The following is a 27,260-nucleotide window of genomic DNA, read 5'->3' on the forward strand; positions in this document are numbered from 1 at the left end:
CGTTTTGCAGTATGATACTCCTGTTGTTTAATGCCTGATGAAGCGGGATTGTGCCCGTGAAACGCGTTGCAGTTATTGTTCGTGGAGTATGTAAATAAATTGCCTTTTTGTTACTTACGACGACATCAGGTCTGTTTCTGTGTGGTCGGTCCACCGCCGCCACCTGAATATTTTAAACATTTTATCGTATTTTATCCTTTTGGCGCCTCTGTACTTTCACTATGAATCACTTGGCATCATCGTTAACATGAACAAGCTCCAAAGGTCAAAGCAGGTAATTTGTAATTTGCAAAGCAGGCAGCCACAGGTAAAGCCTGTGGCTGCCTGGTGAAATGGGCACCGCACATACTGCAAAGTTAATTGCAGCTATAACGGCATCTACTGTATAATTTTGTCATCAGTGCCAGACTTTAGAGGTGGAAGATAGCGCAGGTATTGGCAGAGGGATTGGGTGGGTGTAGGCTAGTGTTGGGATTTGGTACAAGGTGGGTAAGTGGAGTAAAAAAGGATGCCCAGAAATGTGGGTGCCTAATAAGCCAATGGTAGAATATTGGTAAATATAACAATATTCTACTGTTACAGTGGAAAAAAAAGTAAAATACTGGTAATAAATACCAATATTTGCTTCAACGAAACACACTCCTATTCTCACACTGAACCCTCCCACTACCAATGCCTAACCTTAGCCAATGCCCCGATGGCTAATCTTAATCCTGCCACTGCTAACCTTAACCACAACGGTAAACCTTAACCCCCCATGGCTAACCTTAATCACCACCCCCGATTGCTTAACTTATTCCCCCATGGCTACCCTTGACACACACAACCCCACTGCTAACCTTAACCACCCCCCTTCCCACCACTGCCAATACACAAAAAAGAGCCCAAAAATGTAAATTTTCGGGCACTGATCTACACAAAAAAAGTTAATGAACGCCCAGACCAATGGGCACCTATGGTGGCACCCGAACTTCTGCCACTAGTGGGTTAGTGTGAGAAGAGGGTTAGGTAAAGTGATAGTAAAATATTGTTAATTTTACTGATACTCTGCTAGCAGGTTATCTAGCACCCAAATTACCATAGCAGTGGGCACCCTTTTTGAACGAATGATGCCATTACAAAATCACTGCTTAGTCCTTGATCTTCAGCTACAATGGTCAGCAAATGGCATGCAGGTATACTATATATGTGTCAGCAGGCTACACATCAGCATACCTCCTGCAGGTCAATCTAACAGGAACAGAGATCTAATTGATCAATCAGATTAAGCTGTTGTGTAGCAAATCTTTCTCAAATGGCAGATTTTCTTTCAAGGTTAGTCATAGTAAAATGCTTTCCTGTAAACAGTAGCATAGGAAATAAAAAAAAAGTTGCATTATTGGTTTTCCTGTCAGTACAAGTAAAAGTGACAGTAAATGGTAATTACAGTACAGTGTATTTCCCTCAGGTTTAAAATCATATTCTAGACAGTTCCCTGCAATCATTTGAATAACAGCACCATCAATACATGCATTACCGTCCTCTTAACCTGTTTTATGTGCAATATCTTATCACTTATTGTAATAATACTGCATTATTTATCACAGTCTCTTTAGAAATGTATTCTTAACAACATGCCACACTGTTGAACATAGATTTTCTTGATTAGCTTTAGTTTCTGACTAAAAGAGACCTCATACCATTTACTTTTGTCCTTATGTGCAAAACTAACAAAGCTATCCAGAAGAATGTCCCACTACTTTTAGGTTTACAGATTGCCCAGCAAGCTCATGGTGAATGAGAACTCAGAGGAGTGTGTAAGGGGCTAAAAAGGAACAAAAGCCCCCTTACTAAAAATATTATGCAAAACAAAAATTTGCCTTCTTAAAACAAAAGGTATTTGCAATTATTCAGGTTGGAGTAAGCATTTTCGGTCCCCCACAATGCATCAATGCTGAATATGCAAATTGTCCCTTTTGTGTCCCTGAAAGCAAAACAGACCTATAGAACTGCTGGAATGCGATGATGTGTAAGCTTGTTAATTATACAGAGCCACAATTTTATGTAATTTTTTTAATGTTGGGGAGGGACCCCCCATGTGTGTGTATTCTGGAGTAGGTTACTACATAGGCTAGGTTCACAGTGGTCATTTGCATAACTCATATGTTATAATAACCCATAGATTTGTATGGGCAGTGAGTTGACATGCAGACATTTTATTCAATGCTACTGATCACTGTGAACAGGGCCACAGAAGAAAAATAAAGAAGGTAGTCTACCTCCTGTGATGACTCAAACAAGGCTATGGAAAAATGAATCTTTTATTCAAAAATAATTGTTAAGTCAACAATTATTTATGAATAAAAGATTCATTTTTCCATATTCTTGTTGAGTCATCACAGGAGGTAGACTACCTCCTTTATTTTTATTCTGAGTAGTAACCTTCTTCTGAATACACACACACTGGGCACCTCCCCAACACAAAGAAACCCTTGTCTTTAGACATCTCCTTGGAGGAGTTACACCTTACTAATTGTAGTCATCTGCAAGTAGTAAATACAGGAGGACAGTGACCACCTGGACCAAGAAGGATCCAGTATACTGAGCAGGAATGGCTATGTTTCCACAATTGCATATGGTGGTTGAAGGACTTAAACCCATCCTGGTGAGTATTGTATATCCACAACTCTGTCACACACTTTGGACCTAATGCTACTGCATCATTGGGCAGATGTTTCTGAGAAACCTTCATTGGAAGCAGTTCAGCCTGGATAACTGTAGATCTGCTAAACAGGAATCATATCACCAATCACTGGACAGATGTGGGACGCTGAAGGAGCCTAAGCTTGGTGATCTGATGTGCTGTCAAACTGTTCTACACTTATTTGTTTTTTAACCTTTCACCTCCCCCAGCATGAGTATCTACGTCCCTGTATTTACACAAATATAAACAAATACAAACACTTGGTTCTGTTTCTATTTTTAGAGCACACTAACTCTGTATCTCCATCTTGTGGCCAAAAAGTAAAACCACATCCAAATACCCTATCATACACCTTACCATAGAAAAATGAAATACATTTTTATTATTTTTAAAAGCCCGTCGAGGTGAAATGGTTAAGGTGATGCCAAGCTCAGGGGCGTCTCTAGCCATTTTGTCACTCCAAGCAAGAAATCCTGTGGCGTCAACCCCCCCCCCCCCCCCCCGTGATTGCCACCAGCCCCATACCCCCCCACTCCTGTGGTGAACCCCACCCCCGAAAATCATAATGCAGCAGCGTTTCACTAGAAAATACACTTATTGCGGCATGGGTTCACCAGAAAATAGTTGTAACGCAGCAGAGCGTTTCACCATAAAATATACTTATTGCGGCATGCACTCACACACAACAGTATACACACACACACACACACACACACACACACACACTATACACACATGCACACAGTACACACACACTATACACACTATACACAGTACACACACACTACACACACACACACTACACTATACACACACACACTATACACACACACACTATACACATGCACACAGTACACACACACTATACACACTATACACACTATACACAGTACACACACACTACACACACACACACTACACTATACACACACACACTATACACACACACACTACACTATACACACACACACACTATACACACGCACACACAGAGCACACTATACACAGCACACAGTAGACATACACTATACTATTATACTAATCCCTGTTTTCACTACCTTATAGTGTGTCTGATCCCTTATGCAGAGAAATAATGAGGAGAGAAAAGCTGAAAGAGAGGGAAGAAGATATTTGCCTCACAAGGATTGCACTTTTATTTAGATTTCCTGTATGGCAAGAAGACACAGACACCCAGCACTAGGGAAAGAGGGAAACAAAGGTGAATGAAGAAGGCTGGTGCACACCAAGAGTGCTTCAGAGCGCTTTTCAAATTTACAGCAATTTGAAAAGCACTGGGCTAATGTTACCCTATGAGGGTGTTCCCACAGCAGTGTTGTGATCGCAAACGTGCTGCAGGTAGCATTTATTGGAGCGGTTCTTTAAAAAATCGCTTCACAAAGTCGCATTCGTGAATTGCTAGCGATTGCGATTTTGTCGTGCACTAGCCCAGAGATAGGAGGAGTGGAGTGAGACTGAGAATAGCCTGAGATGGAGCAGAGAGCTTATCTGTATTGCAGTCCCACATTACACAGAGGCTAGTTGCTGGTAATAGGACTGCTGTCCCTGCCAGTCTCCCACACAAGTCAGAAAGCAGCCCTCCTGGAGTCTAGGGACTGTCAAAACGTTTCAACCTGTTTAACACCTTATCTGCACATGCAGCCATTTTAACAATGGAGAGAGACCAGACAGATTTTTTCCCATGGACACTCCTCTGCATCATGCTGTGTATATTTACCAGCTTGCCTGCCCTCTAATTGCACTTTTATCAGCTAGCCTAGTGTTTTACAATGCCTTACAACAATAAACCTGAATACAGCAGACACAGGACCAACCCTAAATCACTGAATGAAAGGTGGCCTGGGGGGCAGTCAATGCCTGGCTGCTACAGTCTCTACTTCCACGCAGTTACCAGTAGCAGAGAGAGGGACTGAATGAATCTCAGGAGCTGATGCTGTACTTGGATCCCTGACTAGGATGAGTGCCTTCTCTCACTGACTCATTCATTACTGTGGTTCTTTGAATCATTGAGCTGAAGGAAATGAATGAATCAGTCAGTAAATCAGTCATGAGTCAGGCGCTGCTGCTGCTGCTGCTGCTGTGTAACCTGATACCTGAGTGAGTTGAGAGGCATTTCTCCTCTCACTACTCAGTTCAGCAGCGCCCTTCCCTCCTCCTGTCGCCCTTCCCTCCTCCTGTCACCCTAGGCAAGAATTTATAGCTGCCTAATGGCTCAGACGCCTCTGGCCAAGCTAAACTACAGAATTGCAGAAGCAGGTCCTGGCAGGATATTTTTTTTGATGCCTGAGTTGTCAGTTATCTAGTGAGACTTGTGTGTAGGAGGGTGCATGGAGTGACCACCCTCACTAAACAGAGGTGCTGTGCTGGTATAGTGGAATACAGTGGTGGTGGTGCCATTATATCTGGGTAATGCATCTCTAGTTTGTCTGATTGCAGGAGCAAAGGAGTTAAATGGAAAAACGTACAGGACCATGACAATTACTTATTTTGTTGAGCAGCAGATGTCGACCTTTATAATGCTGATTAGAGGTTCTTTTGTATGAAATTAAGTCCTCATTAGTGTTGTTTTTTTTCTTCAGTGTTGCTTGGCTACTCTAGAGGAACTTTCCAGCAGTTTAGTGGCTCTGGTCATTCAGGGTTGGTGAGAGACACGATGAGGGTTGGTACTGATAAGAGGGGTAAAACTATCCATGACTGCTGTGATAGAACTGTGGTAATATGTAGCTGCCATCTCTGGGTCAGTGACAGATGATGTGAGGAGAGGTGTCAGGGCATCAATGTACGTATACATTGTGATATTTGTTGCTTACATGTGAGTGAACTTGCACCGACGTTGTAGGAAAAGAGGAGGAGAGAGAGAAGTTTGATAAAAAGAGGGAGAAGAGCATTAGAAAAATTGGTGATAGCATTGATAGAGATGAGTGAATATGAGATCAAGTGTATGGCCATCAGTGCGAGTTGGGACAGTGGACCACTGAGGCAAGCCAAAGGAGGAGGCGAGCAAGAGAAATTTTGGGTAAACAAAATTATTCATGTGAACAAGAATGTGTAAATCACCCATGTTAACCACTTCAATACCAGCACCCTCTGCCCCCTTAAGGACCAGAGGGTGCTGGTACAGTAAACCGCCGATTCCCGATGAATCGCTGCTAAAATACGCCGCTCCCGTCTGTTACGTTTCTCCATCCCCACCGCAGGCTGCTCTCTCTGCCGTCACTACGACGGCAGAGCACTGTGCGTCGGTCAGGAGCCGCTTTCATTGGCTCCTGACCCTGTCACTCAGTGTAAGCCAATGGGAATGGCTTACAGGAATGACAGGGCCAGGAGCCAATGAAAACGGCTCCTACCCGGCTCACAGTGCTCTGCCGTCATAGAGGCGGCAGGGACACACATTGCGGCAGGGACAGAGCGGTGAGAGCGGCGGGGATGGGCGGGGAAGCGTGGTGAATGGGACGTAGAGTTTACGTCCGGTCAGAACCACAGCGCCCCCTGCCCGCCGTAGATTTAACCACTTCCCGACCGCCTAACGCACAGCGGCGGCCGGGAAGTGGAGCCCTGAAGGACCGGCTCACCCACAGAAGCGGTGGTCCTTCTAAGGGCATGGGCGGAGTGATCGCGTCATCCGTGACGCGATCCTCCGCCGGCACTTGTCACCGCTCGCCCGCCGCAACATCCCGCCGGCTATACGGAAGCGCCGGCGGGATGTTAACCCCGCGATCGCCGCATACAAAGTGTATAATACACTTTGTAATGTTTACAAAGTGTATTATACAGGCTGCCTCCTGCCCTGGTGGTCCCAGTGTCCGAGGGACCACCAGGGCAGGCTGCAGCCACCCTAGTCTGCACCCAAGCACACTGATTTCTCCCCCCCTGCCCCAGATCGCCCACAGCACCCATCAGACCCCCCCCCCTGCCCACCCCCCAGACCCCTGTTTGCACCCAATCACCCCCCTAATCACCCATCAATCACTCCCTGTCACTATCTGTCAACGCTATTTTTTTTTTATCCCCCCCCTGCTCCCTGCCCCCTCCTGATCACCCCCCACCCCTCAGATTCTCCCCAGACCCCCCCCCCCCCCAGACCACCCCCCCCTGTTTACTGTATGCATCTATCCCCCTGATCACCTGTCAATCACCTGTCAATCACCTGTCAATCACCTGTCAATCACCCGTCAATCACCCGTCAATCACCCCCTGTCACTGCCACCCATCAATCAGCCCCTAACCAGCCCCTTGCGGGCAATCTGATCACCCCCCCACACCAATAGATCGCCCACAGATCCGACATCAGATCACCACCCAAATCCATTGTTTACATCTATTCTCTCCTCTAAACACCCACTAATTACCCATCAATCACCCATCAATCACCCCCTATCACCACCTGTCACTTTTACCTATCAGATCAGACCCTAAACTGCCCCTTGCGGGCACCCAATCACCCGCCCACACGCTCAGATTGCCCTCTGACCCCCCCTTATCAATTCACCAGTGCATTAATTACATCTGTTCTTCCCTGTAATAACCCACTGATCACCTGTCAATCACCTGCCAATCACCTATCACCCATCAATCACCCCCTGTCACCCCCTGTCACTGCCACCCATCAATCAGCCCCTAACCTGCCCCTTGCGGGCAATCTGATCACCCACCCACACCATTAGATCGCCCGCAAACCCGCCGTCAGATTACCTCCCAAATGTATCGTTTACATCTGTTATCTTCTCTAAACACCCACTAATTACCCATCAATCACCCCCTATCACCACCTGTCACTGTTACCTATCAGATCAGACCCTAATCTGCCCCTTGCAGGCACCCAATCACCCGCGCACACGCTCAGATTGCCCTCAGACCCCCCCCCTTATCAATTCGCCAGTGCATTAATTACATCTGTCCCTCCCTGTAATAACCCACTGATCACCTGTCAATCACCTGCCAATCACCTATCACCCATCAATCACCCCCTGTCACTGCCACCCAACAATCAGCCCCTAACCTGCCCCTTGCGGGCAATCTGATCACCCACCCACACCAATAGATCGCCTGCAGATCCGACATCAGATCACCACCCAAGCGCAGCGTTTACATCTATTCTCTCCTCTAAACACCCACTAATTACCCATCAATCACCCCCTATCACCACCTGTCACTGTTACCCATCAGATCAGACCCTAATCTGCCCCTTGCGGGCACCCAATCACCCGCCTACACGCTCAGATTGCCCTCAGACCCCCCCTTATCGATTCGCCAGTGCAATATTTACATCTGTCCTTCCCTGTAATAACCCACTGATCACCTGTCAATCACCTGCCAATCACCTATCACCCATCAATCACCCCCTGTCACTGCCACCCATCAATCACCCCCTGTCACTGCCACCCATCAATCACCCGCTGTCACTGCCACCCATCAATCAGCCCCTAACCTGCCCCTTGCGGGCAAACTGATCACCCACCCACACCAATAGATCGCCCGCAGATCCGACATCAGATCACCACCCAAGCGCAGTGTTTCCATCTATTCTCTACCCTAAACACCCACTAATTACCCATCAATCACCCCCTGTCACTGCTACCTATCAGATTAGACCCCTATCTGCCCCTAGGGCACTCAATCACCCGCCCACACCCTCAGAATGCCCTCAGACCCCAGCCCTGATCACCTCGCCAGTGCATTGCTTGCATCTATTCCCCCCTCTAATCACACCTTGAGACACCCATCAATCACCTCCTGTCACCCCCTAGCACACCTACCCATCAGATCAGGCCCCAATTTGCCCCGTGTGGGCTCCTGATCACTCGGCCAAACCCTCAGATCCCCCTCAGACCCCCTTCCGATCACCTCCGCAGTGCATTGATTGCATCTATTTTCCCCTCTAACCACCCCCTGAGACACCCATCAATCACCTCCTGTCACCCCCCTAGCACTCCTATCCATCAGATCAGGCCCAATACAACCTGTCATCTAAAAGGCCACCCTGCTTATGACCGGTTCCACAAAATTTGCCCCCTCATAGACCACCTGTCATCAAAATTTGCAGATGCTTATACCCCTGAACAGTCATTTTGAGACATTTGGTTTCCAGACTACTCACGGTTTTGGGCCTGTAAAATGCCAGGGCGGTATAGGAACCCCACAAGTGACCCCATTTTAGAAAAAAAGACACCCCAAGGTATTCTGTTAGGTGTATGACGAGTTCATAGAAGATTTTATTTTTTGTCAAAAGTTAGCGGAAATTAATTTTTATTGGTTTTTTTTCACAAAGTGTCATTTTTCACTAACTTGTGACAAAAAATAAAATCTTCTATGAACTCGCCATACACCTAACGGAATACCTTGGGGTGTCTTCTTTCTAAAATGGGGTCACTTGTGGGGTTCCTATACTGCCCTGGCATTTTAGGGGCCCTAAACCGCGAGGAGTAGTCTAGAAAACAAATGCTTCAAAATGATCTGTGAATAGGACGTTGGGCCCCTTAGCGCACCTAGGCTGCAAAAAAGTGTCACACATGTGGTACCGCCGTACTCAGGAAAAGTAGTATAATGTGTTTTGGGGTGTATTTTTACACATACCCATGCTGGGTGGGAGAAATTTCTATGTAAATGGACAATTGTGTGTAAAAAAAATCAAACAATTGTCATTTACAGAGATATTTCTCCCACTTAGCATGGGTATGTGTAAAAATACACCCCAAAACGCATTATACTACTTCTCCTGAGTACGGCGGTACCACATGTGTGGCACTTTTTTACACCCTAAGTACGCTAAGGGGCCCAAAGTCCAATGACTTTAGGATTTCACAGGTCATTTTGCGACATTTGGTTTCAAGACTACTCCTCACGGTTTAGGGCCCCTAAAATGCCAGGGCAGTATAGGAACCCCACAAATGACCCCATTCTAGAAAGAAGACACCCAAAGGTATTCCGTACGGAGTATGGTGAGTTCATAGAAGATTTTATTTTTTGTCACAAGTTAGCGGAAAATGACACTTTGTGAAAAAAAAACTATTAAAATCAATTTCCGCTAACTTGTGACAAAAAAATAAAAACTTCTATGAACTCACCATACTCCTAACGGAATACCTTGGGGTGTCTTCTTTCTAAAATGGGGTCATTAGTGGGGTTCCTATACTGCCCTGGCATTTTAGGGGCCCTAAACCGCGAGGAGTAGTCTTGAAACAAAAATGACCTGTGAAATCCTAAAGGTACTCATCGGACTTTGGGCCCCTTAGTGCAGTTAGGGTGCAAAAAAGTGCCACACATGTGGTATCGCCGTACTCGGGAGAAGTAGTATAATGTGTTTTGGGGTGTATTTTTACACATACCCATGCTGGGTGGGAGAAATACCTCTGTAAATGACAATCTTTTGATTTTTTTACACACAATTGTCCATTTACAGAGGTATTTCTCCCCCCCAGCATGGGTATGTGTAAAAATACACCCCAAAACACATTGTACTACTTCTCCCGAGTATGGCGATACCACATGTGTGGCACTTTTTTGCACCCTAACTGCGCTAAAGGGCCCAAAGTCCAATGAGTACCTTTAGGATTTCACAGGTCATTTTGAGAAATTTCGTTTCAAGACTACTCCTCACGGTTTAGGGCCCCTAAAATGCCAGGGCAGTATAGGAACCCCACAAATGACCCCATTTTAGAAAGAAGACACCCCAAGGTATTCCGTTAGTAGTATGGTGAGTTCATAGAAGATTTTATTTTTTGTCACAAGTTAGCGGAAATTGATTTTAATTGTGTTTTTTCACAAAGTGTCATTTTCCGCTAACTTTTGACAAAAAATAAAATCTTCTATGAACTCACCATACTCCTAACGGAATACCTTGGGGTGTCTTCTTTCTAAAATGGGGTCATTTGTGGGGTTCCTATACTGCCCTGGCATTTTAGGGGCCCTAAACCGTGAGGAGTAGTCTTGAAACAAAATTTCTCAAAATGACCTGTGAAATCCTAAAGGTACTCATTGGACTTTGGGCCCTTTAGCGCAGTTAGGGTGCAAAAAAGTGCCACACATGTGGTATCGCCGTACTCAGGAGAAGTAGTATAATGTGTTTTGTGGTGTATTTTTACACATACCCATGCTGAGTGGGAGACAGATCTCTGTAAATGGACAATTGTGTGTAAAAAAAAATTAACAAATTGTCATTTACAGAGATATTTCTCCCACCCAGCATGGGTATGTGTAAAAATACACCCCAAAACACATTATACTACTTCTCCTGAGTACGGCAATACCACATGTGTGGCACTTTTTTGCAGCCTAACTGCGCTAAGGGGTCCAAAGTCCAATGAGCACCTTTATTCTTTACAGGGGTGCTTACAATTTAGCACCCCCCAAAATGTCAGGACAGTAAACACACCCCACAAATGACCCCATTTTGGAAAGTAGACCCTTCAAGGTATTCAGAGAGGGACATGGTGAGTCCGTGGTAGATTTCATTTTTTTTTTGTCGCAAGTTAGAAGAAATGGAAACTTTTTTTTTTTTTTTTTTTCCTCACAAAGTGTCATTTTCCGCTTACTTGTGACAAAAAATAATATCTTCTATGAACTCACTATGCCTCTCAGTGAATACTTTGGGATGTCTTCTTTCCAAAATGGGGTCATTTGGGGGGTATTTATACTATCCTGGAATTCTAGCCCCTCATGAAACATGACAGGGGGTCAGAAACGTCAGAGATGCTTGAAAATGGGAAAATTCACTTTTTGCACCATAGTTTGTAAACGCTATAACTTTTACCCAAACCAATAAATATACACTGAATGGGTTTTTTTTTATCAAAAACATGTTTGTCCACATTTTTCGCGCTGCATGTATACAGAAATTTTACTTTATTTGAAAAATGTCAGCACAGAAAGTTAAAAAAATCATTTTTTTGCCAAAATTCATGTCTTTTTTGATGAATATAATAAAAAGTAAAAATCGCAGGAGCAATCAAATAGCACCAAAAGAAAGCTTTATTAGTGACAAGAAAAGGAGCCAAAATTCATTTAGGTGGTAGGTTGTATGAGCGAGCAATAAACTGTGAAAGCTGCAGTGGTCTGAATGGAAAAAAAGTGTCCGGTCCTTAAGGGGTAGAAAGCCCTAGGTCCTCAAGTGGTTAAACTGCGTCTGTCCGCAGGTAGTTAAGGGCTGGATTTACCATTAGGTACTCCAGGCATATGCCTACAGGCACATGATGATGCAAAGTTGGCTCACTCCCTTCCCCTAGTGCCTTACTCCTTACTTCCCTATGCAGAGTCTCGAGCAGAGAGTAAATGAGAGGTTACTCACTCAGCTCTCTGCATTCTACTGATGAGATCTCCCTTCAGCCGTGGACATCACTAGCTACTTAATAATGAGGGTACCTATGGCTACCTAATGCTAAGGGACACTTTTAATTATCTATGACGGGCAAGGGAAGTAATGGAGAAGTGACAGCTGGGGCAGCCAGCACATTTGCGGTGTGGTTTAGTGGGGGTTTGTAGGTTAATGCAGGGCAAAATCTAGAGAGCCAGGACATCTGTGCCTATAGGCTCATGTGATGTAAATCTGGGCCACAAATATGCAAAAATACATTATTTTATTTAAAAAAAAAACTTGAAGTAAACAAAAAGACAGGTTTTTCCTGCAAAACAGATTTTTGGCAACATTGGCTAATCCCTAAAGTTAGAACAATTGAAAATGCTATATTCCTATCCAGTGAACACGTTTGTTTTTATGCATTACTGAAAGTGAAATAGAACAGAGAGTACAAGCAGTGCAGATAGGTTATGTTCATGTTCCAAAGCATAAAGGAAATAAAATAAAAAGACTGAAGATACCTGAGAGATTCATTTGGAACTATTCATCTCCTATGGGACGATACTCATGTGCTTTATTCTCCTAAATATAATATATCACATCCACAGAAATGGTAATGTGTTTTCCAGTTGGTGTCATGCAGTATCACGGTGCATACAAATGTATCCTTTTGATTGATAGAAATGTCTTTTTTATTGTTCCAAATATGCCTTTCAAAGCTGCATATTATATTTTGTCAGTATTTTATGCTTTCTTAAAATTGGAGTGTTATGGATTAAGTTACTGTTGATACTGTGAACTTGCTAATATGTATCAAATATATGGCATGCCACTGATGTATGGTAGTTTTATGTCTTATTAAGGTCCTGTAACATTTATTATGCCTTTATAGTTGAAGTTTGACCCTTGAAAGATAAGTAAATTTGTAAATGTTTTATTTTCAAGTGTATCCGTCTAATGCATTACCTTTATTATTAAAAGCTTTTCTAAAGCTCTCTTCATAGGCTCTGCTTTCAGTAAATTAGAAAGGACCATAATGAGCTTAAAAAGTCAGATCTGTACAATATGAAATTATGTCAACTGCGCCCTGATTTTTATATATACTTCAAAGCGTTCTCACTGTTCTTACACTTGGGCTGTTTTATTCCACTAAAAGCACTTCAGATAGATCAGGAGTCTCTCTGCATATTGAATGCATGAAATCAAAAGAAGAGCTAATGCAATATATGTATAAATAGCCACCAAATTATGACATTTGATGCTCAAAATCAAACGGGTTTAATTTCATCCACGATCTTCCTATGGCGTCACCTTACTAAATATGGATATAAGACCTGTTTTAGTACAGTCAGTGTCTTTAGGTTCAAGTCATTAGAGTCACTGAGCTGCTAAAATGCCAGAAACTAAAGTGAACTACCACTTTTGCTAAAGAATGGTGGAAACATGTATCAGGGCTAGACATAGTTGTATCTAGTGATGAACAAACATGTTTGCTGGTGAACAGTTCCCCATGAACAACCATTGCTCGTCATTTGCGATAAATGCAATATTTGTGACTGCCCTATATTTTTCTGCCATGGAGCCATTTTTTGACCCTTCACCCTTAAGTCAGGTGGGACAGGACAACCCAAACAGTCATTTTTCCCACCTGGTCACTCCCCCCCCCCCCCCCCCCCCATAAAAGAATAGATCCTGGCAACCATTTTACCTTCTCCCTTAAGGCCCATACCCATTATGCAATTTTCCCAATAATTTTTAAATTAAAAAAGTCCTACTACCATTGTTCTGCAGTTGCCCCCCCCCCCCCCCCCCCACCGTCCCCATGCAGAGTGTGCTGTGGAGCATGCTTTAGTATGTAGAGATACCTGTCATCAACTCCAACTTGTAAATTCTAATGTTCCCATGCAGCTTTTGTACTGCCCACTAGAGCACCAGGATCAATGTCATGAAATTGCAGTGAGCCAAGAACTCTAGTGGCCAGTTTAGAAAGCTGCTAGGAACACTAGAAAATGCAAACCAGAGTGAAGATAAATAGCTTTACATACTGCAGCGTGCTCTATAGCACACTCTGCATACAAGGGCTGCTGCACACATCACCAGTGGTATATCGCTGCAGAAAAGCACCCCCCCTACACACACACTGTACACCCAAAATGTGGATGTCAAATTGTTGGTCCGTCCACAGTGATATATGGTATTGGGGCAATTACCTGCACAACTCAGAACCATAAGCTTGAAAATCAATATTATTGACAAAAATGCAGTAGATTGCAAAATACATTGTGAGGCTCCCTGTACACTGCAAATCCGATTTGCGATTCTGATTTTCCCAGGATGCTATCAAAACAACATAAACAACAACAAAACGCAGAAAAAAATGCAGCATGCAGTATTGATTAAAAATCACAAATTGGAATCGCATGTAAAATTGCATCAAAATCGCAAATCTGAATCACATGTAGTATGCAAGAGGCCTGAATTGGATTTGGACAGATTTGCTCATCTCTGTTGACAAGTGTTAAACTGATATAAGGAGGTAATTTTAAGGAGGTATCCTATTTGTGGGGGGAAAATAACTAGTGAAGGCTAGGGATGCTCATTCAGATTATGTGGAAATGAAATTTCTGCATTTGATCAGAAATCATTATTTCTAATTGGATTTTTTTTTTTGCAGAAATACTGCATCACCACAACTCGGTGAATTCAGCCAATCACAGAATTTGGAAGTATTCCACCAAACAGCGATTGTAGAGTCAATTCAGAAGTAATTGGCCAATCAGAGAATGCAATGCCAAAAAAAGACTCCTCAGAAATCCATGGAATCAGTAATCAGCATTGGCAGACATCCTAATTTCCGACCTTCCCCAATGGAGGCTCTGTCACAGAGGAGAAGTAACTAAGAAGTATGAAGATAGAAACATTGAACCGCAGAGTTTAAAATGGACTAGAAAGGTGCCAACTGGTTCATCGGTAGCACAATATTGTAGTTGAGATGTGATGAGTGTGTGCATTTTAGTTGCATACTACAGCAGGAAGAAGCAGATGCATGAGATGTTGTTTAGTTGAAAGAAAGAACTGGTTAATGTTTTAATGTGAGAGTTCAATGAGAGTGCTGAATTTAATGTAATCCCAAAGCAACATGAAAATGTGCAAAATACTGCTTTCTGTGCTGCATCAATTTAGAATAGTTTCCATATACTGTAAATTGATTACACTTGGCTAATGAAAATTTTAAGACCTGCTTCCTACTATTGCATAAATATTATTTTCATTCATGTTGTAGACTGGTTCCTCATTGAAGATAGGAATGGCAGCATAATACACTGAAGAGGAACATGGTAACGGAGAGGTCATTTAGCAGCTTTGGTCAGTATGACAGGTCAGCCCAGAACAAATTGGAAAATGTTACAGAAGGTTTACATATAGCTTGATGTCTAGAAGATTCGAAAATTTCATTTTTTTGGTGAAGGTACCAGGATAAGCTTTAATTTTGAAAAACAATTGTGGAGAGAATCTAGTCTAGATATCAAATCTAAACCTTATTTCCACAACAAAGCAGACTGATACGTGATTAGTTATTTGATTGTAATGGTGCTGAAAAGGATTGCATGATCATTGTCCAGTTAGTAGGACTAAGGAAGGTTGGTTCCCCATACAGTCTACAACAGTTCATATTTCTTTTCACTAACATGAACTAAAGAAGAGGCTGCATAACTTTCTATTGATCAATGATGATTGAGACAACCTTTCTGAGATAATTATTTTCTTTGATTTTTCTTTTTTACTTGACTAATTAAAGGCATTATTTTGGATACTATGGGACCTATCCTACTTCTGAACACGGTCTGTTGTAGTGGTAGTGGTCCAATAGGGAGCCCCGGCAGGAGCTTTTAAGCAAAGTTTGTTTTTATTTGGCCCAGCTGATGTGGGTGTGACTGCAATGTAGCAGTGTGTGCAGCCGTTTATACTGATGCAAAGTAGCAGTGCAGTGGTTTTGAAGAACAGCTCCACAGCACAAAACTCACTCTAGCATTAGAGTAATGCTCAGGCAAATGTGTATTATTTGCCTGAGTGAGGCTGTTATCGCTCAGCCACCACACAGGTGAAATGGTAGTAACTACTGTGTGATGGTCAGGTGATAAGTAACTTGCACACAGTGAGCTACTTATCACCTGGAATATGATATGAGTTTTTATATCTCCATATCCAAGTGGAATAGACATAATACAGGAAAGAGTGGCCATTTTGATAGGGTAGATCCTGAGAAGCACATGATTCATTTGATGACGTGATAGATTTTTAAAGTTCATATTTGCTGTGGTTTCCTCCACCTCTAGCCTGCGCAGGGACCAGAAGTGACATTTGATTGTGCCCAGAAAATTAGAGCCCTATAAATCTGATCAACTGATCAGACACATAACCTGTTTCTCCATGAGTTTTGCTGATCAGACAGATAACCTGTTTCTCCATGAGTTTTGCTGTAGACGTAAGGCTTTGGATTTTTCAGGGTTCATGAAGGAGCTGTAAACTTTTGTTGACTAATGTAAACATTCAATAAAGGGAGAGTAGGGATTTTGCACAGCTTCAAAACTGCTAGCATACTTTTTTCGTTTTGCACATGGCAGCAGATTATACCAAGAATACACAACAGGTTTCAAAAATTATTAGAAATAATTAAAGTCATCCAAGATAAACAAGACCTACCCTTCTAGAGTGGATTTCTTTCACATATAATGGAAGAAGAAATTCCGAAACACCTTCAAGTCTTATTCCTTTCTTGGTAACTCTTAAGTTCCCCATACCGTCCTGCAAATTTGAGCGAAAAAAACATTTTGAATTTCATGTTAAGAATTGTACACTGTAACATAGGTGATAAGGTCACTCTACAAAGCATGTCATGCTAGGTTCAATTAGATAATGTTCTGCCTCATTAAGCCACCTAAGTGCAACTCATTACCTCATCTTTTACCACTACTATCTTCAGTAACTGCAAGAATAGGTGCACATGCACCAATCCCTTGTGTCTCTTTTGCAATAAGGATGTCAGTCAGTTATTGATACAAGCTTTAAAGTGAGAACCTCTAGTGATTAATTGCAGCATGTTGCTATATGAAATTGTTTTTACAACAATAACAAGAATAAGAAAGGCAAAACCCCTACATCTCCCTTATTAATCAGGACCTAAAATCTTCACAAAATGAATGGCCAATAGATTAGCTCTTCTTATGCCCAAACTCATACACAATAATCAGGAAGGCTTCATTCAAGGCAGATCAGCCTAAAGCAAATGAAGACTTACCCAATCCTGTATCAGAAAAGTGCCATCTTGCTATTGGATGCCCAGAAAGCATTCAATGAAGTAAGCCTGGAATGGCTAGATCTCATACTAAATAAAATGGGGTTCTTGGGAGATTGTGCTCTAGCACTGTGGTTCTGCAAATAAAAATTGGCCAATTGGCCTAAAATCCAGGTCGAGACCCAGTCTTTCTTCATTTGGACTGTTCTTGGGAGATTCCCTGCAGGTTTACACACTCATGTATAAAAATCCAGAAGCAGGCATATACATGCCAGGCAGTCTCTCCGATCTATTCCCACTGATGCGAGGCACCCGTCAAGGATGCTTCTATCCCCGTTCCTTTTCAATATTGCCCTAGAACCGCTGACCACCAGACTCTTAGATACAATTGAGTCCCCCAGGATCTTTTTGCAGATTACATTTACTTGTTCCTTGATGACCCTGAGACACAAGTCCCTTGTATCCTACAGTTAAACAAGGAAGTGGGTAGGGTATCAGGGATTGAAAAAAAAATTAAAAAGTGAACTAAAGTTCCTACCCAGTAAGGCGAAACATCCTCCTGCCCACTCTTTCTTTAGGTGTCCATGTAACAAAAGGTCCTATAACATATCTAGGAGTGATGGTGGGCAGAGACCCTCATTCCCTCTACCACTTAAATTTTCTTCCTCTCATCCAAAAAATGAACTAGTCAGTTTAATAGCTGGACTAATCAACCTTTTAATCTATATGGGCGTGCAGCCATAATCTAAATGATCACCTTTGGTAAACTGCTATACCCCATGCAAGTGCTCTTCTTCCTGCTTAAACACTTTTCCTGCTTAAGCACTTATGGTAATTAAGCACAACAAAAAATACAGTAATTAAGCACAACAAAAAAATTCAGGCTCAAACTTGATAGACTGCTGCTTTCCAAGGTGGTCTCAGCCTTCCTAATACACACATTTATAATCTGGCATGCATGATATGTCATATACAAAATTGTGTGTCTCTAACTATAAACTGGAGGAAACCCCGGTTGAGCCCTTGTCCCTTATAGGTGTACTGCATTTAGAGTGGGCCAAAGTGTCTCTATGCCTCAAATACAGCATAGTCTTAAAGGAAACCTAAACCAATGTGTTTCAGGGAATTAATGTCAATATATTTAATTTATAACTATAGCAGACACTTACTGTAGTGTCTGCCCCATCCTATGTTTCTCCCTCCGTTGCACCCCCTAGACATTCCAGTCGATGAGCCTGTCACTGTCTTTCGTCGAGGCCTTCCTGGGTCTGTGCGCCGATGGTTCTCCTCTCTTTGCCGGGACACACGCGGGGCTTGTTTTCCAGCACGTGGATGCCTTGTCTCACGTCACGTGCACGCACACATGTGATCAACTAGTGGTGACAGTCTATGGCAATCACCGCACGCATCATTCTGCCCGGCCACTTCACAATTTTACACATGTGCACGCTGTTGCTACCATGGCTGCCACGCGCCCATCATCAAGACACTCGTGCACTGAAGTTGAACAGTGCATGAGCAGGGAAAAGGGTATTCACGCTCTGCCAACGGCTCTGCGAAGCAAAGCAGAGCAGATGCAGCGCCATATTGCCAGAGCCATGGAAAACAAAACTTCAGCCATATAGCTGCAACTGACAACTGGGAGCTGCAAAAACATACCAAATAGGATTGAAAAATGATTTACAATTTGAAAAGGTAATTAGTTCAATTGGGTCATTTTGGTTTAGGTTTCCTTTAAGATATATGATAGCCACACGAGAGCTGAGGAAGTTATATCAACTTCCCTATGAGAAAATATCTAAATGCATGCCTTGTGGAGCTACCCTGAATTCACCTTGGGCATGCAATATAATGCATTTTTGAGATGGGAAGACAAAGGCATCAAAAACATAAACAGTTGTTTAACATGACCGAAAATAGGTGGAGGATGTTCCCCAAAGTCTTTTGCTCATGGGATATACCAGCCAGATTCTCTAGTGTATGGACAGATCAAATCATTGGTAGCACATCATCTAGCTGATGTATCCAAAATTGCTACACTCACATTGTTGGGCTACTTTCTGAGTCCAAGCAGAGAGACTGTCCCTCTCCATGCTTCATAGGGGCCTTCAAAATATCTCAGCCACAGAAAATCTGGTTATCAGGTTGAATGCCCCAAATGCAAACTACCTAAAGCTGACATGGTCCACTGCTTCTGGTTGGGCCCTAAAATAGCAGGGTTCCTAAAATGTCTGAAGTGTGGTGAGCATAAGAAGGAACCTATACTTATTTTTTTCCATAGTCCTGAAACAAATTCTGCATAAAACCCTGAAGGCCCTAAATTCTCTGATTTTCTTTATCTCACCGTGGCTGCTGCCAAAAATGAATGAATGAATTAATTAATTAATTAAATCTATATTTAGTAGCTGGATTTACCCAACCACACCTACCATACAGGATGATAAAGGAATGTTAAACTCTTTCCTTATGGACAAAACAGATGTTCTTTTACACAAAGAGAAAGGAGCAAATATATATTTTTTTAAATGTAAGCCTTTCATACAGGAAATGTTTTCTAGAGATGAAATTATATTTTCAAATACTCCTCTTGGTACTGCACAGACCAGCTCCAGGGAATGCTGGGACCTCTCCATCTCTCTCCTTGACAACCATAACACCAACACCATTTAACAGGTAATCCCTCTACTTAGTTATAAACTTCTTCTATATCTAGAGAGAGCAATCTAGTGAATGTGCTAGGGTGGGTTGTTTATTAGTGTTCGTTAGTTTGTTCCACATGTTTTAATAGCAAATCTATATTACTCATTATATTATATAGTAGCCACTGCTAGAAAAGTAGCTCCTAGAGATCCAATCTACCCTTTTATGTGAACTGCAATGTCTACTTAACTAATGTGATGGTATTGATGTATTGATTGGATTCTGGAATCACTGTGTATGTATTTTTATATTTTGAAACATTGCAATAAAAATGTGTTTAAAAAAAAAAAAAGAAAGAAAGAAACAATAATGAAAGGTGGCAAGCAGAAATCTGGGAGAGGGGCAACTCGTTTGCTTTTTTGGTCACTGTTTTGTGTTTTGACAGGATGATACCAAACATTAGAGTAATTACTTCTCTACATTTACACATGCTTAATAAACATTTGCTGAAATTGAAGACGAATTACAGAAAACAGCTAAAAAAAATCACTTAAATGTACGGTAATTATTTTGAACCTATTTGGAGTACCATCAAATGGCCATTTTAGAATGTCTTGGTAGGATAAGCACTACTTTATCTCTTTTCACAGTTGCTTTGCTTTACTTGATAACATATAAATGCCATACAGGTATACATAGGACAAACTTTTTTTTGTTTAATCAGTGGTTAGGAAGCATAAAGCACTTTCTCCCCATGTCCACACAATCTATATATATAATAGAGTAAGTGCATCAACCTTCAAGCAAGAAGAAGAAGTAGTGCCCTGCCCCCAGGGCTGGTCCAAGCAAGAAGAAGGGGCTGGTCCAAGCAAGAAGAAGAAGTAGTGTCATATCAAACCAAGGGCAAAGAGGGATAATTTGCATATTCAGTAGCAGTGCATTGTGGGTAACCACAAATGTTCACTTATAGCTGGATTATTGCAGATTTGCTTCTGTTTTAAGAAGGAAAATTACACCAAGCTTTGCTTTTTTTTAGTAGGAGGGCTTTTTGGTCTCTTTTATCCTACTATACATTCTTAGTAGTTTGGGTCACCCTGAGCTGCTTGGTTACTCTGTTGTACTGGTCCAAGCCCTATCTCATACAGCCTTATCAATCCCTGCTATGTACTGATGAGGACTAAACGTCTGAATAGGCTGTCACATGTGGGTTTGCTATGACTGTGTAAAACTTAAAGCTATAGGCTTGCTTGACTTATCAAGGGTGAAAAGGAATGATTTGCATATTTAGTAGCGGTGAATTGTGGGTAATCACAAATGTTCACTTATAGCTGAATTATTGCAGATTTTCTTCGGTTTTAAGAAGGCAAATTACAACTAGTGATGGGCGAACACCTGGATGTTCGGGTTCGGGAAAGTTCGCCGAACATGGCCGAGATGTTCGGCATGTTCGGGCCGAACCCCGAACTTTCCGAACATCCAGCTTTTGGGGGCCATATGGGGTCGCAGGCATAAGGGGGGAGCATGCCCCGATCGCGGGGGGGGTCGGAAATTCCCCCCACCCCCTCCGCTAGCGCTCCCCCCTCTGCCCGCTTCCCCATACAAAAGTTTAAGCAAAGTACCTGTAGTGGATGGCCTGGCAGTGGGCGGCACTGTGGAGTGAGGAGGAGGAGTCCGGAGAGTGACGAGTTGAGGGAGGCCGGGCAGCGGGCGGTTCAGCGGAAGTACCCTTGTGGTACTTCCGCCCTTTCTCTGACCTCACGCCCGCTGCCCGGTCTCCTTCAACTCGTCACTCTCCGGACTCCTCCTCCTCACTCCACAGTGCCGCCCACTGCCAGGCCATCCACTACAGGTACTTTGCTTAAACTTTTGTATGGGGAAGCGGGCAGAGGGGGGAGCGCTAGCGGAGGGGGTGGGGGGAATTTCCGACCCCCCCCGCGATCGGGGCATGCTCCCCCCTTATGCCTGCGACCCCATAGGGGGGCAGTATTCGGCCGAACAGGGCCCTGTTCGGCCGAACAGGGGCCCTGTTCGGCCCTGTTCGGCGGCCATTAGAAGTTCGGGGCGAACCCGAACTTAAAAGGCCGAACACCATCAGGTGTTCGGCCGAACGCGAACATCACCCGAACAGGGTGATGTTCTGCAGAACCCGAACAGTGGCGAACACTGTTCGCCCAACACTAATTACAACAAGCTTTGATTTTTTTTAGTAGCAGGTCTTTTTGGTCCCTTTTATCCACCTATACATTCCGAGTGGTTTGGGTCACCCTGAGCTGCTTGGTTACTCTGTTGTACTGGTCCAAGCCCTAGCTCATACAGCCATATCAATCCTTGCCATGTACAGATGAGGACCAAAAGTCTGAAACAAGCTGTCACATGTGGGTTTGATATGGCTGTGTAAAATTTAAAGCTATAGGCTTGCTATACACTAGCAGTTCTGGATGCTTGCTTGGCTTACCAAGGGTGAAAAGGGATAATTTGCATATTTAGTAGCAGTGCGTTGTGGGTAACCACAAATGTTAACTTATAGCTGAATTATTGCATACTAGCTGGTCGCCCGGCGTTGCCTGGGTATATAATTGGCTAGTAGTATTTAATACAATAGTTTGTGTTTCTCTTTTATTGTGTTACTCAAATTTAAGAGTAAGAATGCATTATTTGTTGCCCAATTGACCTTCATCTATTGGATTTTTATTTAAAATAAGTTATTTGAGAGTCCTCATGGTCCCCTGTCAATCATCTGTGTGAAAGCATTTCAGAGATCTTAACCTCTTCAGGACCACAAGCTTTACCCCCCCCCCCCCCCCCGACAAGGCCATTTTGTGTGAAAAAGGCCACTGCAGCTTTAAGGCCAAGCTGCAGGGCCGCACGACACAGCACACAACAGAGCTCTCTGTTGGTGGGGTCTGATAACCCCTAGGTTTGTTTGTTTGTTTTAAATAAATATTTACTGTGTCTTTTTTTAATGAATTTTTTTTTCTTATGTAAGTTACCCTTCCTCCCCCCGTCTGCCTATCATAGCGATCGGTCACACGGCTGTCCCCAGTACAGCGCTGCTGCAGATCACAGTGCTGTACCAGTACTTAGACAGCGGTTTCGCCGTGTAACAGTCTCCCGAGCGGCTGTTGCTCCGCCCCGCCCACCAAGCAGGAGATGCGCGCGATCTCCTGCAAAACAGTGCCCAAAGACTTTACGCCGATCAGCATTAGGCGGTCCTGGGGCTGCCGCCGCGGCCATGCCCATCGGCGCTACGTGGTCAGCTACAGGTTAAAGTGCTCTGAAACTCTGACAAAACATTCAATAAAAATGTGTTTTCCTACTTTTTACTTCTCATACAGTTAACAAATTTGCTTTTGTGCACAAGTAATATTGTCTTCTACAAATTACAAGTTTCCAAAGTGTAGTTTATCTTGCCCTGAAAGCTCCCATTGCGTTTTCTTTTTTTTCTATTATAACTGCTTCTTATTATATATGAAAATCTTCTAATGAGCTATTCTGAACTCTGTGTGTGCCTGAAGCTGAGACAGCTTTTTAGAGAGTGTTTGTTTACATTCCAGTGTTGATACATTTGTGTTTAACAAGTAACAAAGATACTGTTATCTCCAGTTTGGATGCGGATTTGAAGCTGAATAGCAGGATAAATGCTTTATTTAACCATTTATTTCAGTGATGTTCTGCTAAAAAAAATTCTGGGATAATAGCTTTAAAGCTGTAAGGAATCTTTTAGAGCTAAATAGAAATGCTGACTTTCAGACCACTTTAAAGTCCCTCCACGTGAAACTTCACTCCAACCTTTACATTATTGTGGAGATAAAAAAATAGCATCATTGTGTTTGAATTTCTGCACTTATACTACTTCAAAGTGAGAGCAATAACGGACTTATTGGGGGTGCATAGCTGGTTTGTTTTAGTAACCAACTGGTAGGGTCAAATCACAAAGTTCAGCTAATGCAACCTTTCTGTTATTTAGAAAAAGAAAAAGAGAGGGTCGCTCTCTGGTGTATTAACTTTTTTAATTTTGCTTCTAATGCAAGGTGAAATAAAACTCACAAGGTGCAAATAAAATCAAAGCTCATCACACTAAATAGTGTACATCACCTCGTCCTGGTGTAATGTCAACCGCTCGGATCGCCTCCACACTGTGGCCAATAATGTGGGAAATTCTAGGATTCAGTAACGCCGGCGGGGTCTGGATCACGGAGCAAACTTGGCAGCTGCCCTGCGCCTATTGCGTCATTATGCGTTTCGGTGTTCCACTCCTTCGTCAGATGACGCAATGGCGCAAAGGGCACGGTTAAGTGGAAAACTGGTTGGCATAGAGCCGTCCTCTGACAGAGGCCGTGGTGGGACGAAAAAGATGGATGCGCCGCTTAAGGTGATCTAGTGCACGAATTGCGCATCCCGTAGCTAGGTAACGGTGGCCACGGAGGCGCAAAAAAAGTGAATACACCGCTTGAGATGAAGTGGTACAGGGATTGTGTGTCCTGTGGCTAGGCAACCTGTGGGAAATGGTGGGGGAGGTGCCTGGTTTGCAGGCAATTATAAGCAGTAATGGGGTAGCCGACGAAATGGATATTTACGTTATTTACTAGTGCCAGAGGGTTTTAAGAAAACCAATGTATACATCAGCAGGGACAGGGTTGCATAGCAGATTACTCTCCCAAAGGTTCCTATGTCTACCAGCAGTGCTCATGATGCTTTGTGCAGGGTGTGTGTGTGTGTGGGGGGGGGGGGGGTGTAGAATCCCTCCAGATAAAGCATGCTGACATCTGCTGATGGCTATAGTGAGCTAGTTAATAGGTTGAGGGGAACAATCAGATTTAAAGTCACTACTTAGCCTGTTACCAGCTGCTAGGACTGAGGATTGCAGTCTTTGTATCTCTGGTAAAAACTCTAAGCAGCACAAATGTTTGTTTTAAAGAGCAAAGCAAAGCTAAAATGCATTATTAGTGATCATGTGATCAGATTGATCCAGTAAAACTGCAAGCCAATTAGAGCTAGACTATTTGTGGAAAAAATAGCTGATGTTGTAATTTAAAATGTTGCAGCTACTTCTCACAGGAATGTAAGAATCTGAGTCCGTTGCTAGTGCTACAAAACCAAACACAAACCCAGTATGGGCGCTGCTGATAGACATTTTTATTAATAAAATATATAATGTTATCATATTTTAAAGGCTCAGTCACGCAGTACTGTATATTAAGCAAAAGGCCAGTTAAGAAAAAATGCTGATGATTGCACAATGTGACTCTGTACAGATTCAACACTACCTACTTTTTTGACATTAATAGAATGTCACTTAATAAAGTAAAGCTTGGATTATTCATCTTAAAATAAACTACAGTATCTCAGAAAAGGCAGCTGGGCATTGCCGGAGGTAGGATGTAAAGCCTACAAGGTTGCGTGTCCTACATATTGAGCCAAATCAATTACAGCTGTATTGGAATTCTGAGCTGTCAGTGTGTGAGGTGGACTCAGGTGAATATTTTGTATTCTGCTCCGCACTTTACCTGGTTATTAAAACATTGGCTGGTAATTAATATACAGATGGAAGATGTGCTGTTGTATTTTTTGGCCTGATTCTGTCACAGAGCAATTGCTTATATTAGACTGTGCAAGGAACCAGTCCCTGTGGACATCTTATGCTGGAGTCATGCAACATGTCATTGTGACAAGGAAACCCAATAGCACTGAATCTATCTTTAGCAAGAAGCCCTGGCCAAGGAACTTTTATCGAGCAGGACTGTAAGTAACAATGTCATGTTGAGATAATTGAGTGTTACAGGAAATAGTTATTAAGTTGCCATCTCAGCTCCACAAGTTTTTTTTTTTTGGTTGAATAAAGGTAATTCACTGACTGAAACAAATCAGTCATAAAACCTGGATTAACAGGCTGAGTGGGCCGTACAGATAACTCGATTTTCCAACCCACTCATCATTCTGCCCAATGTCAGGAATTTAGGTTTGATTATTTATACAATCTATTATACATTTCTCCATTATGCAGCGTAGGAGGACAGACAGCAAGGAGAATGTTTATATTTATAATTTTCTGTGAGAATATAATGAAGGCCAGGGAGGGAGTGCAGATTATGTATCTGTATTGTTTACATTTCTATTGCTGAAATGTTTTTTTCCCAGCTTTGCCAATTCTAGCTAGACACCTTCATATTTATCAGTTTTACGCTTTAAAAATAAATTGAAGATGAAAACAGACACAGGCAGATCAGATTTCTTCATCTGGACCTGAACCATAGTAGATATACTTAAAAATACTTAAAATTGTTGTTAAAAAGATGCAGATATAGGAAACATAGCTGTGTATAAAATAACATTTGATGATTCCAGATTAATCTACATATTTAGTGACACCTCGATGATGAACTGCCATACTTTTTTTCCTGATAAGCATTGGAGTAGTATTTCTCCTGCTGACATCCCCCTTGCATGAGCCCAATGCTCTCTGGCTGTGAATACATAGTTTACAACGTTACAAGAGTATAGCACATTCCTCAATTGCCTAGTAGCCACCTGGACATTCTATCACTGTCTCCTATGGTGCCTACTCCAATAGCATTGCATCTACATGCTAATTAAATGAAAATCTATGAAGTCTGTCATGCGATGCAACGGAAGTACTCAAATGCCTGCTATCCAGATGTAAGGTCAGCAGTGCATTACCATATGATCCATGCCTACCGTCTATAGCGATGCAGTAAGTGTAAACGATGAGCGCAGTGTGAAGCGACGCGCATGTGCGGGACCAAGAGGAATCCCGGTGATGTACTTCCTGTCCAGCATGGAGTATGTCACTGAGAGGGAGGCGGGCCGATGCACATTACCCTGTCTGCTGCAGGATAAAAAGGGGCTTAGCCTTTGGTGTAGTGCAGTTCTCCTGCGGTGGACTCTCCCATGGTGGGAGAATAGCACCGCTAAAGCGTGAGACTGGCCTCAATCTTAAATTGTATTAAAAGTACAGTACATTATAATCATGGTAAACTCTCAGATTCTAATATTAATATAAATATCCTTGAGCAGAACTCCAGGTAGAGTGCAACTTATTGTACAGGTCATATACACTACATGGATAGGGGGAACACATTAAATGCGTATAGTGGGAACTGAGCCATAGGAAAAGAGGAACATTACTTTGAAAATCACTTTGCCTTTCAGTTACAACTGATAGCAACTGATTGAGTGCAAAAGGACTCTAATATTATATCTATATCTATATCTATATATATATATATATATATATATATATATATATATATATATATATATATTTATTCAAGATATGTACAGTTAAAAGGTTTGGGAATAGAAAGGTATTT

The 27,260-nt window shown here is 42.6% G+C and overlaps 1 protein-coding gene across 4 annotated transcripts in view; it reads right to left on the reverse strand.

Annotated features, from left to right (window-relative positions):
- The window catches only part of SGCZ (sarcoglycan zeta), a 1,116,694-nt gene that overhangs the window by 160,958 nt on the left and 928,476 nt on the right, over positions 1 to 27,260 (reverse strand). For all 4 annotated transcript variants that reach the window (XM_068278612.1, XM_068278609.1, XM_068278611.1 and 1 more), the window contains one exon: positions 16,698 to 16,799. In XM_068278612.1, coding sequence (XP_068134713.1) covers positions 16,698 to 16,799 — 102 coding nt within the window. The remainder of the gene's footprint in view (positions 1 to 16,697; positions 16,800 to 27,260) is intronic.

This window comes from Hyperolius riggenbachi, chromosome 1 (genome assembly GCF_040937935.1).
Source record: "Hyperolius riggenbachi isolate aHypRig1 chromosome 1, aHypRig1.pri, whole genome shotgun sequence".
NCBI classification, from domain to species: domain Eukaryota; kingdom Metazoa; phylum Chordata; class Amphibia; order Anura; family Hyperoliidae; genus Hyperolius; species Hyperolius riggenbachi.